This window comes from Pogona vitticeps, chromosome 1, assembly GCF_051106095.1.
Source record: "Pogona vitticeps strain Pit_001003342236 chromosome 1, PviZW2.1, whole genome shotgun sequence".
Taxonomy (NCBI): domain Eukaryota; kingdom Metazoa; phylum Chordata; class Lepidosauria; order Squamata; family Agamidae; genus Pogona; species Pogona vitticeps.
In genome coordinates, this window is record NC_135783.1 from 58,322,545 (window position 1) to 58,335,815 (window position 13,271).

The 13,271-nt window shown below is 38.1% G+C and overlaps 1 protein-coding gene across 7 annotated transcripts in view; it reads left to right on the forward strand.

Annotated features, from left to right (window-relative positions):
- The window catches only part of LYST (lysosomal trafficking regulator), a 139,693-nt gene that overhangs the window by 34,083 nt on the left and 92,339 nt on the right, over positions 1 to 13,271 (forward strand). For 3 of the 7 annotated variants that reach the window (XM_078383132.1, XM_020787105.3, XM_078383133.1), the window contains exons 7-15: positions 287 to 448; positions 912 to 1,068; positions 2,362 to 2,588; positions 3,474 to 3,540; positions 5,282 to 5,391; positions 8,813 to 9,236; positions 9,572 to 9,713; positions 11,084 to 11,257; positions 12,685 to 12,845. In XM_078383132.1, the coding sequence (XP_078239258.1) occupies positions 287 to 448; positions 912 to 1,068; positions 2,362 to 2,588; positions 3,474 to 3,540; positions 5,282 to 5,391; positions 8,813 to 9,236; positions 9,572 to 9,713; positions 11,084 to 11,257; positions 12,685 to 12,845 (1,624 nt within the window). The remainder of the gene's footprint in view (positions 1 to 286; positions 449 to 911; positions 1,069 to 2,361; positions 2,589 to 3,473; positions 3,541 to 5,281; positions 5,392 to 8,812; positions 9,237 to 9,571; positions 9,714 to 11,083; positions 11,258 to 12,684; positions 12,846 to 13,271) is intronic. The other 4 variants (XM_078383134.1, XM_078383137.1, XM_078383135.1 and 1 more) reach the window with 3 other exon arrangements.

Genomic DNA, 13,271 nt, shown 5'->3' on the forward strand with positions numbered 1-13,271 from the left:
TGAGTGGCAAAAGGGATCCCTAGGGAGCCTTGCAACCTGAAAGTGGGGAGGGGAAGTTTTCAGTTCAATTCAATTCAAAATGTCCTTTTAGTTGCATGTCATAAACTTACACCATCAGAATTTCAGCCTATGAGTATAACGTGCAAGCTAGGCTATTGACAAATACACTTTATTCTTGCTTCCAGTAATTTTGAGGGAGCCAGGAGTGCAAGTCTGATTGCTTTTATTGTCACTTTTCAATAATCACAACAAATCCATAAGCATAATTATTTCTCCTTTAATATAGAATGTTTCTGTTGAAGATATATTACTTGAAATGCGAGATCAACTTGCAAAATCTAGAATAATGGAAACTGATTTGGTGAAGCCTTTATTTGATTCTTTACTCCGAGTTGCATTGGGAACCTATTTTGCTGATCTGGATCATCCTGAAGAAAAAAAAGAAAAGGTATAAGCCAGAAATCTGTTATTCATATTTCTTGCTTTCTTGTCTGAAGGTTGTGTGATCATTAGGCTGGTATTATGTCATGAAAACTATCAAAATTGCAAGACCACCCCCAGTCGAATAAGCACAGTATATTTTAGCTTCAGATCTGTAATGTATTAGCTGGATTCCAGTTCGCTTGAATAATATAGCAATAAGTTTAGGGTCCTGCTGTCTTTGTCCTTTTTGCATTTGTGGGGCACTTCTACATTATATGCAAGAGTTACGTAGCAGTAGAAGGAATATGATTATACAAGATCTGGAAAAAAATATTGAAGTAAGTGTGGAAAATCAGTTATGTTATATATAGTAGATTGGTCTATCTTTGCAGATGACCAAATAATGTATTAAGCCCAGAATTTTTTGTAAATGCTAACCTTGCCTTTTAGTTAGTGTTCTTGAAAAATCTCAAATATATATGTAACAGATCCTTCAATCTGAAAAGGAGCTTGCACCTCAGCCTGGGGATATCTCTGAAGAAGCAGAAGACGCACAGTGCTGTAACTTTAATTTTTTTGCTGAAGAAGAAGACTATGATGCAGATAGTGAAAGCAATCCTGATGACAGTGAAAGCAAAGACGAAGGTATGTTGGAACCTTTTACCAACTGGAAGGTGCACATCACTTTTTCAAACACTGTTGCCATTTCAGTAGCTTTCATGCATGGGTGGAACTTGCTGGGCATAGTGGGCTTCCACTTTCATTTACCCCACCTTCTGTATCCCAGGTCTCTGAAGGATGCTTTCTTTGGAAATGCAGTTCTTTCCTTGGTGCTTCATTACGTTCAGGTGCATACCTTGCTTATATCTGCACCCTTTTCCAGAGATGAGCTCACTAATCATTACCATTAGTGTGAATTCATAAAGACACAATGAAGAAAAGCAGGTTGCTTTTGTAATAGTTGATCTTCAAGAGGTTTTTGTGCATTCAGACTATCACTTTTCTCTCCTTTTCAATATAGTGTAAATATACAGATGAACGCTTGAAGACCAAATATTGCAAGAGACAATTTGTTTTTTATGGACAAGGTCAGATGATAGCTAATTAGTTGCTGGCTCTTTTGCTATTTTGTCATCTTCTAAGTCATGCTTGTGGTTTGCCTGTTTAAGCCAGAAACATAGGCCTTAAGTCTTAAGTACAGTACAGTGGTGCCTCGCTTGACGAGAATAATTCGTTCTGTTGAAATCGCTGTTAAGCGAAATCCTCGTCAAGCGAAATGAAAAAGCTCATTGAAATGCATTGAAAACCGGCTCAATGCGTTCCAATGGGCTAAATACCTCAGCGTCCAGCGAAGATCCTCCATAGGGGCGGCCATTTTCGGTGCCTGTAAAGCGAGGAATCTATCCTAAAGCACAGCGGGGAGCCATTTTGCACAGCGGGTGGCCATTTTAGAGCCGCCGTTCAGCTGTTTTCGAATCATCGTCTAGCAAAAAATCGGTTCCCGAAGCAGCAACCAATCAAGCAAAATTTCCCTATCTAAACATTGTTTTGCGATCGCAAAAACCTCATCGTAAAGCAGATTTGTCATTTAACAAGATAATTGTTAAGCGAGGCACTACTGTAGTTGCAGCAACAGCTGTGATCAGGAAATTCCATTATTATTATTTGTTTTAACCTGTTGTATACACAGGGTATATACAGTACATATACGGGTTTGGTAACCCCCTCAGTGTCTGCTTAGTTAAAACAGCTTAGTTGTTCTTAAGCAGTAGATGTAAAAGTTTGGAGAGGTGGGGGGTTTTTTTGGTTTTTTCTTTAAAAGATTACAGGTCCCAGAATTCATCAGCCAGCATGATCACAGAGGCCCACAAGATAGGTAGGTGGGTATCAATTAGCTGTCAAATATTTCAGCAGGCAATTATTTATTTTCTCTTCCAGGAACAGACATTAAGAGAGAAAAAGGAGGCTTTGGTTATTCCAGCTTTCCCAGTGATCTAGCTGAACATCTTATTCAAGGGGAATTAATATACCCTGAAATCTTCATGTTGGAATTGCATTTACTTTCTGCTGGCAGCCCAAGTCTGGATGTGCTTACTCATGTCTTCCGGAGTTTCTTGAAAGTGATAAGGCTGAAGGGAAAAAATGCAACATTGCTTATACAGCAGGTAAATGAAGCAGTGGCTATGACTTAATGAGTCCTACTATTTATCTTGGTATTTGGTAGAGATACACATTGTACAATACCTTAAAAAACCTTTTCAGCAGTGTACAAGTCCTGCGGGCACAAATCCTGGTTTATCATTTTCTGAACAGCTTAGCCAATGTGAGTGGGAGTAATACCACTGCAGAGCTGAAAGCAACAGGAAGGAGAGCTCTGAAATGCCCTCTGTTCCAGCCATCTCCTTTGTGGAACTGCTTTCTTTTCCTTTAGGAGAGCCTTCTGCTGTCATTAGTCATTACATCATTTCTTGCTCCTCTCTCAGACCTATTTATATGCTTGTCAGTCTTATTCCATGAATCGAAAACAGTAATTCTTAATTGGCTTAGAAATGAGAGCTCTAGACTAAATGTAGGTATAACAGGTAAGCAAGAATCAACATACACACTACTATCTGGAAGCAGAGGCACTGCATGAAATAGGGAAGCAGACACATAATTTCTCATCTGCAAGGAAAGGAACCTGCATGTACTTACTGAGCACAGGTGCATCTCTAAGTCATATTTCTATATACCAGCCAAAATCCTGTTGTGTAGCTATAGTTGCAAAATTCAGCATTATGCAAGCACTTGTGAAATTTGTAGCAAGGCTGAAGTCATATCTCGCAAACAGTTCTGCAGGTGTGTTGTGCAACTAGTTAAACAATTAGTTGCGTCATCAGGTACACAATGTAGATTACCTGAGCATAACTCCCTGCAAACTTTGACAGGTGTAACTTCATGCTGTGCCAGGTACAATAGGTTCTTCTAGGTGGCCACATTCTCCCAACACGGTGTGTGTTTTGTTACCTTACCTTTGTTCGGTATACATTATTTGGTTTTGGTTTTTTTAGGGAGTTGTGAAGAGCCTTTTGGGAGGATTCCTCCATATACTGACACAGACTGATTCCAGTTTTCATGGTGAGTTTCTGTTTTGCTTTGCTTTAAGTGGTATCTGATTTCTATGCTGTTGAACTCATTCCCAGGAGCTTTTAAGACATAAACAGATGCATCTATAGAACCACTATTCCAGATTTTTAAGGTAAGAAGTTTCTCTGTATAATGAATCCTTAATTTTGTTGGATTGTGCTCTAGCTTGACAAGAAATTATTTTTAATGGTTTTCTAGTGTTGTGCTTGTGAAGAGTTATGTAGTCTTTTAAACAAAAGATGTGTAGGTTATTCCAAGTCAACCAATCCTCTGTCCATATAGTTTTGTTAAGTGGATAACTGAAATATAATGATGTTTTTATGGCTGTAACACAGAAGACACGTTTGATGTGTTAAGAGAAATTGCACCCCACACACATGCACATAGAACTTGCATACTTATGAAGATCATAGAGTCATAGAAAGTCATAGAAAGTGAAGTTGGAAGGAGCCTATAAGTGAAGGCCATCAAGTCCAACCCCCTGCATCATAATAGTTCAGTCTTTTCTGCTCTTTGCAGCTCTTAGTATTTTCACATGTTGAAAGAGAAACTTATCCAAGAGGTAGGGAAAGAGAGGAGAAGCTTAGTAGACTACTCCTTGGATTACAGTAGCCATTAAATTGTGCTCTATTTTAATAGCTTTGGCAGACTCTGGAATAATGTGTGATTTTTCTTTTTCAAACATTATTAAACAAAGAGAGAGAGAGAACAATATAGATTTCTGTAACAATCCATAACAAGTGGAAAGGTATTTTCAATTTCTTACTTTCTCATCCCAATATATAATACTGCCCATTGCCCAGAAAAGTTATGCTCTGCTAAAATGTTAATTTAATCAACAAGGGGATGCTCTAGGTATGATTAAATTAGTCATTTATAGAAGAGGCTGTTTTTCTTTCCAGTTTGTTTTTATAGCTATCTTAGCAGCAACAAATAGACTTGAGACCAGTTTGATATCTGATTCATTAAAAAGTACTAACAAAACCCAACAAAATTGTAGTTGTAGAACAGGTAGTCATGTTAGTCTGTGCAATCATCATAGGTGAAACCAAAGTAAAAGTAAAAAACAAAAAAAAAATGTGGTGGCACCTTAAAGACTAACTTTTATATTTTTTAATGTGAGCTTTCATGGACAAGTCCACTTCACCCCAACAAAATTGTGATCCAATGGTATATTACTACTTAAAATATCATTGGTAAACTCAACCACAAAATGCTCAAAATTTCTATTTTCAAACAGAATTATATATCCGGCATTTATTCACTAATATTTTAAATATATAATTGCTTATTTATGAAATTTATGGTAACATTAAAAGAATATTTTGCAAAACGTCTCTCATGAACTAATTGAAATGAATTTTGAATTAACATTCTCCCAAATACATTTGTGTTAAACTCATATTCACTTAGAAATCCTTTTCCCATTATCATGCATTATCAGAGCAATATCCAGATCTGATAACAGTGAATAAATCTGCCCATTACTCTCTCAGAGATAATAATTCTGAGTTGTTACTGATTCAAACATGGTGTTTGATCTCAACTCTTAACAAAGCAGTTGCTAGGATACTTATAGGAAATTAACCTGCGATTGCAGGGGCTGATATCCTTCCAGCATTTTTGTAATTTTCTTTTCATTTAAGACCTGCTGGTGATTGATTAATTTTTCCAATATCTCCAATACCCTTTGTGAGATAATTTAAAAATAAACCATGATACTGCTTTTCAGCTTGCCAGGAGGTATTGGTGGATCTTCTGGTATCTCTGATGAGCTCAAGAACATGTTCAGAAGAGCTAACTCTTCTCCTAAGGATTTTTTTGGAGAAAACACCGTCAATGGTAAGTTTTTCATAAGAGGAAAATACTTTGATGCTAATTGCTGATGCTGATTTTGCTCTTCTTAAAGCAAATTGCTCTTATTAAAGCAAATGGCTGCTATTATTTTGGTATTATGAAAGAAGTTTCAGAATGAAGTAGTATGCTACTCCTCTAACCTGGCTTCAAAAAAATGTGGCCCTCCAGACATTTAGGATATAAACTCCCATAATCCCAGAATATTAGCTGGGGCTTTGGGGGCTAGTAGTTAAAATATCTGGAGGAACAGTGGTTCCCTATCCATTCTCTTACCAGTGGTGTCACTACAGTTCTCGTAGGTTTCATAATATGCCATTTCTCTTTCTTGAATATGAGAGGGCAAGATGATAAAATCGCTGTCTGGAAGAACATTGTTACAAAACAAATGTGTCTCATCTTATTCATGCTATTGGTGCCTCCATCTCAGCTGGGTGTAATTCCAGGTTAACTAGTTGTACAAGCAGCATTTTCAGATGTTAGTCATGATTAATGGAGTTCTTGTTCATATTCACAGAGGTTGCACCAGCTTTTCTGTTCCAGGTGAAGCTCCTTGGAGTGCTGGATAATGGTCAGAAGTGACCAAGAGAGGAGAGAGAAAAATGGCGAGGGAAAGGACACTAGAAAACCCTTGCCCATGTGTGAAAAGCCCCAGGGAATCCTCATGGCATGTGGCTGATTTTTTCAGGGCCACAGCAGTATCCCTGGCACAACATTTCAAGGGTTAGGAGGAGCTGCCGAGCAGACAGAGTGGCTGGGAAAGCCCTTCCCTCTCATGTTTTTATGGAGTTCCCTTTGTGGGTTTGCTTGTTTCTGTTGTTTTGGACAAAATAAGACACACTAGGTCTTATTTTCAGGGGATGTTTTATTTTTTTCATGTACAACAATCTACATTTATTCAAATACAGTCATGTCATCTTCTTCTGGTTGCTGCACAATGGTGGAGGGTGTGGTTTCACTTAACTGGGCCTTATTTTTGGGGTAGGGCTTATATTATAAGCATCCTGAAAAATCTGTCAGGGGTTATTTTTAGGTTAGGTCTTATTTTTGGGGAAACAGTGTATTTTGTAGAGAATATGGCAGTCTTGCTCCAGCATGTATGATAAGCAACATTCTGACAAAGTGAAAAATTTACGAAGAAACTGTAGCCCCACTAAAAAAAGTCTGAAGGAATCGTACGATCTGTTTTAGGGTATACTACAGCTTTCAAGTATGTGGATAGAATAAATAAGAGGACTTAAATATAGGAAGATGAACGTAAGCGTGGAGAAGATCATCATATTATAAGAGAAGCTTAGTATTGGAATAAACAGCTGCAAGGAGGAAAGCTATTCTTTGTATGCTTTCAAGAGGCAATTATATTCCCATCTGTTCAGAATACTCTTGATATTGGATAATCCTATCTTTCAGGGGCAGGTTGAGCTAGATGATTCATTGAACATCTTACAATATTAGTCTTCACAGAGTACCAACTCTTTCATGGTATTATGACAGCACAGAAAAACAATATTGTAATTTATTTTATGTAAATGGTAGTTAATATAAATTATAACAAAAATCTAAAAACAGAACCTGTACCTAACAATGATTCTTGAGGTTTGTAGTGTTCAATTAAAATATTTCAGCCTTAGTAAGAAATGCTGCTCAACTTGGTCATATTTGTGTTCACAAGTCATGCTAAGTGATAAATTAGCCTTGTGGTTTAGTATTGTTTGCATGAGCTGCTGCAGGTCTGCAAGCCTTGGGGTGCTAGTCTCCTGTCTTATGTGACCAGGAGAAGGAATGAACTATGACTTAAGACACATTTTTGTGTCCCTTTTGGAGTGGGCTGGTGTGGGCTAAATATGTTCTCTTGTGGTCCAATAGAGGTGCAGTATACCACATTTGGTGTGATCCATGCATCCAAATAGGGATGTGGTGGCGCTGTGGGCTAAACCGCAGAAGCCTGTGCTGCAGGGTCAGAAGACCAGCAGTCGTAAGATCAAATCCATGCGACGGAGTGAGCTCCCATTGCTTTGTCCCAGCTCCTCACCAACTTAGCAGTTCGAAAGCATGCAAATGTGAGTAGATAAATAGGTAGCACTTTTGTGGGACTGGCCACGTGGTAACGGAAACTGTCTTCGGACAAGCGCTGGCTCTATGGCTTGAAAATGGGATGAACACCGCCCCCTAGAGTCGGACACGACTGGACTAAAAATGTCAAGGGGAACCTTTACCTTTACCTATGCATCCAAATGGCATGTTGGAGCTCAGGCCGCCCTATTTGATCTGTTCCCTTCTGACGTTGTGAAGTGGCTTAATAAGAAATCCACTTCAGGATATTGGCAAATTGAACACTTCCTCTGTTCATCAGTGGCGGGCTACAGGAGTGAAAAAATGTCTAAAAGACTAATACACCATCTCTAATGTGCTACATCACTTTAAAAATATATATTTGGCTTCTCTGAATGGCCAGTCATGAAACTGCCTACAGTTGAATCCGTTAATCCAGTTTTAAATAGTTTCTTCACTTTAGGAGAAACCAAAGAAAATACTGTGGGTTTCCTCCCCTTTTTAAAAAAAGTGTTGTGGCACATCAGTAATGATCTATTACAGTCTTTTTAAAAGTTTCAGTTCCTCTGCCCTCCACAGAGAAGCAGAGGAAGTGTTCAGTTTGCCGCTATCCTAAAGTGGCTTGCTTATTAAGCTGCTTCATGATATCAGAAATTCAAATGAGAAGAAGCTTGACAGCTGGGAATGCTCACTTTTGGTATGTTCACACATGCTGGAAATTGGCCAAACCAGAGTAAGCTTATCCACTCCCAAAAAGTGGAACCTCTGACAGGGGTTTCAGAAGGTGTTAGGACTACTCTGAGTTCAGTTTGGATCACGTCAGCAATTACATCATGTGATCGCTGAGGAAAAAAAGCAAACCAAACAGCGGACCAAACAGCAAGATAAATACCCATCTGATTGAGCCCTCAGTTTTCTTCTCTTTGCTTAGTAGATACAGAGCAGGCATTGTGATTTAAGAACAATTCTTGCTAGCTGCTGAGGACAGCAGCAGCAAACCCTGAATTACCTTGTTTAACAAGCTAAACTTTCTTTTGAACCATGTCTCCTTGTTCATACATTATGACTGCCTAAGACTGTGATCAGGGAAAATTAAACTGGATCAGAGTGCATTTGTCTTTGTATTTGCATGAGCTTTGAGCTTGCTAAGATTTGCATACATTATGTTAACCCTAGCTTTGAATTACGTGTGAAACAGGGCATTGTATATGATGATAGAATATCTGTACATTTGGTATGCAAAAATAATTAGGGTTTGCATCGGTTTCTTTAAAAATTAACAAATGGAAACTTTAAAAGTTCTTCCATTTTGGGATGTTTGTTGCAATGGCGATCTTATTTTGTTTGTTTCTCTTAGAGTACACTGCTTAAAGGAATTCTGAAGATTTTGGAGGCGAATACTGAAATGAGACCTTTACAGCATATCTCATTTCCTTTGCACCATACGCTCTGTTTAGGAAGCAGCCCTACCCAAAAATCCACCCTCCCTTTCAACAGCAAGACAACAGGACTGCCAAGACGATCAAAGTTTGGCCAAACAAAGAAAGAACCGGACAGTGAGAGTCTGCCTCACCGCCTTCTTTCTTCCTGGCACATTGCTCCCATCCATTTGCCTTTAGTTGGTCAAAACTGTTGGCCACATATGTCTGAAGGCTTCAGCATCTCCCTTTGGTTTTGTGTGGAATGTGTTCCTGAAGTAGACAGTTCTCTGGAGAAAGTGAAAAGAATGAAAAGGCAGAGCAAATCACTAATGTCACGTGACAGCAGTTTTGATGATACAGGTAAGTCATAGTGTTGATCTTTAATATGGTGGCTGAAATACTTTTGTACATCACTGCATATGCAACAGGAATGGTGTTATTAACAGTGACAAATCAGTGATTAAAAATTTCCTTTAGTGGTTTTGGGATACAAAAGGGAGCCCTAGGAAGCCTTGAAATCTGAAAGTGGGGGGTGATGGGCAGGGAGAGATAGGAATCTTTCAGTTTGTTTAAATTAATTATTTCAGGTGCCTGGATCCAGTTTATGCCAGCATAACTATGCTGACAGTATTTTACTCAGAGTAAAGGTTTGTGTTTCAATACACACATAATTTAACAAACATTCTGTATTTTAGAAGAAAGCAAACTTGGAGTTGATTACCTCAGTCTGGGTGACAAACTTCTTGAAGATGGATGTCTTCATATATTTTCATTGGGCTCCAAAGCATTGATGATTCAAGTATGGACAAATGTCAACACTGGAGCTTTCATATTTCGGTACTGTAGACTTGTTTTATAAACAGAATAATGCCTTTGATCAGATTGCGTATTTCTTCTTTTGACCCCAAAGTGGATTTGCTGTATTGCTCTGTGCAAATATCAAGTTGTAGTGATCTGTATTTACAGTATATGCACTAAAATTAGTCAGGTTTTGTTGTGCTGAGGCTCAAAGAATGGGAAATATAAACTATGTAAAAGGCTATCTTCCACTGAATCAGTTTAACTAATAGCAGAATTCTAACATTTGTATGTCACAGATCCCTTTTAAATAAGAGATTTGTATAATACAGTGGTGCCTCGCATAACGAGCGCACCATTTAACGATGAATCTGCATAGCGATGCGGATTTTGCGATTGCTAATGCAATCGCATACCGATGTTTTATCGCATTGCGATGGGGGAACAGCTGTTCGGCGGTTCCAAAATGGCCGCCGGAACACCCAAAATGGCCGCCGGAACATGGGGAAACATCGCAGAACGGTGAGTTTTGGGCCCATTTGGAATGGGCTTTTCCGTTCCGTTTAGCGATGTTTCCCCATAGCAAAAGTTAATCCGGAATGGATTAACCTCGCTATGCAGGGCACCACTGTAAATTTATGAAGCTTCTTCTGATACATTTTTATAAAGATGTGGTCATAATAAACTTGCTGAAAAATAATACTCTGACAAAAGAGAAAGCAGTGGCTGTAAATAGTTTTGCATATCCATACAAAAGTAGCATTAAAAGGTGTTTTTTGGAGGGGACTATCCCCAAGTTCCTATTCTTAAAAGTAAACTGGAACAACATTTACTATAGCCCTAATATCATATTACACAACTAATGGTGGTGGTGGGCTATAGAAATGAGTAAAGCACAGTTTTTAAGACAATTGAGATATGTGCTAGAGAAAGATAAGTTACAGAGTGGAAAGAGCTGAATGAAAATTAAGTTCAGTGTTGCACAAAGAAGCTTAGAATGGGTTTACTCTACAAGTTTAATCGTGATTACTTCCACTGTATAGTATGGGATCTCTACAATTAAACATGCAGTTTTATAAATGTGTTGAATTAAGAATGACAAGTTCATAGGAACCCAACATTTGTATAGGAATTCTGTGTTTGGCTTTAGATCACTGGAGAATCATGGAATGATAAAACAACAACAGCAACAGTTGTTTATATTTTTTTGTTAAAACTTGTATCTTCAAGTCCATCCTGTCAAGGAGGCACAGTGTGGAATTGAACTCCCAACCTCTGGCTCCACAGCCAGATACTTAAACCAAATGAACAAAAGCAGTACAGTATTTCAGAGTTGGGCTGTATATATGATTTGAAAGTAAGCTAGGTTGGGAGCATCTCAGTCATTTGCCACTTGACTGTTTTCACAGCATGTGTATGGATCCAAATGATGAAATGAAGGCTGGTCTACTAGCACAAGCGGAAACAACAGAGAACACTTTCTCCATAGGCAAGTGGCAGCATTTGGCATTAACATACCAGCAGCAGCCAGAAAGCAAGAAAAATATCCATGGAACACTTACATTGTGGATTTCTGGTCAGAGGTAATGTCTGAAAATTAAATAAATATACTAAAAATATAGTGTAAGGATGCTTTGTGTTCATGTGGTGGCTATTGGTAGCAGCTGTGGCATTTAGTACAGACAAAGGATTCAGGTGTATGTAAAGTACTACAGTACACACTTTACTTGACAGCCAGGATATTGTTTTGCTAACATTTGGTAATCAGCTGCTTTGTGCTAGTGCATCACTGGAGCAGCTTACTACATCTCCATCTATTGACTCTCCCTAAGACATAGAGCTAATTGCAGAGCATTTCAGTTTTACTTTGACATCCTTTTTATGCAACTTTCAATTATGTTAATAAATGTGATTTTTTTTCATGCTCTTAATTACAGTGGTGCCTCGCTTAACGATGTTAATTGGTTAAAAAAACATCGCTATGGGAAAACATCGTTAAGCGAAACGCATTTTCCCATAGAGATGCATTGAAAACCGGTTAATCCGTTCCAATAGGCACGGATTGCCATCCTTAAGCGAAAAAACCCATAGGAAACATCGTTAAGCGATACAATGTTTCCTCCATTGGAATGCATTGAAGCCTATTGGATGCAAATCTTCACTTGTCTCTTCTTGGCCAGCCGGGACAAGGAATTGCATCAACATTCTTCTTCTGCAGTGAACAATGAATAATTTTCCTGAGTCTGTCAATAAAGTTCTTGCATCAGGAAGAAAAGTCAATTTTTGCAAATTTAAGTGTGTCTTAAAAGGTTCAAAAACTGTTTTAAATGCTTGGAATCGTTAGTGCACCTTCTAAAACGGGTGCAAACTTAATTTGGCTTCGATCTGACTTTTCGTTGTCAAAAGTTGGGCTCCATTGTTTCCTATGGGGGAGGAAAAAATTCACAAAAAATTAACGAAAAGTCAGCAACTGTTGTAAATGCTTGGGTTCGTTAGAGCACCTTCTGAATCATGTGCAAACTTAGTTTGGCTTTGTTCTGAGTCTTCGATAATTTTTTGTGAATTTTTTTTCCCCCATAGGAAACAATGGAGCCCAACTTTTGACAGCTCCATTGTTTCCTATGGGGGAGAAAAAATGCACCAAAAATTAACGAAAAGTCAGATCAAAGCCAAATTAAGTTTGCACACGTTTTAGAAGATGCACTAATGATTCCAAGCATTTAAAACATTTTTGAACATTTTAAGACACTTTTAAAATTGAAAAAACGTTAAGCGAAACAGGGGACCTAAAAATGCATTTGCTATGTGAAGCATGGTCCTGAAATCGCTAAGCGAAAATCGCCCATAGGAAACATCGTTAAATGATGCATAGAATTCTTTAAAAAAACCATCGTTAAGCGAAAACATCGCTAAACGAGGCAATCGTTAAGCGAGGCACCACTGTATTTTCAAAATGAAGTTATTTGGAATGTATTATTAAGATCAAGGGTTTGTTTGTTTTTTGCCTTAGAAGATCTGATATTAATTTAGATTATACACTCCCAAGAAAAACAAGCTTATCATCTGACAGCAATAAGACCTTCTGTATGATTGGCCATTGTACATCATCCCATGATGAATTACTGCAGTTAGCTGGGAGATGGGACCTGGGAAATCTGCTTCTTTTCAATGGTATGTTGTATTCTCCTTTCCCCAGAGGAATAACTTTTATTTAACATGTTTCTTTTAAAACTTAAATATAGTATGTGAAAGAAAATTACTTGGTTGCAGAAATTCATAAAACATTATTGCTTTAAAATCATGTTTCTACTCATTTACAGTACTATTATGTTTGACAAAATATAGGGCTACTCAACTCTGAGAAAGTTTCCCCCTTGATCCAGTCCCTTCTGATATGATCATTCATGGTATTATTTCAAATCACCTTGCAGAATGCACTGAAGGGGAATGATTTTGAGTTAATCTTTGTCCTTCCTGGACCAGAAAGATAGTCGTGGATTTTGCTGTTCAACAGTTTGACCATTGTATTTTACCTACAATGTCTGCAGGGTTTTGCTTTATCTCCCAAACCTGAAAATACTCACACAGTTAGTCTTT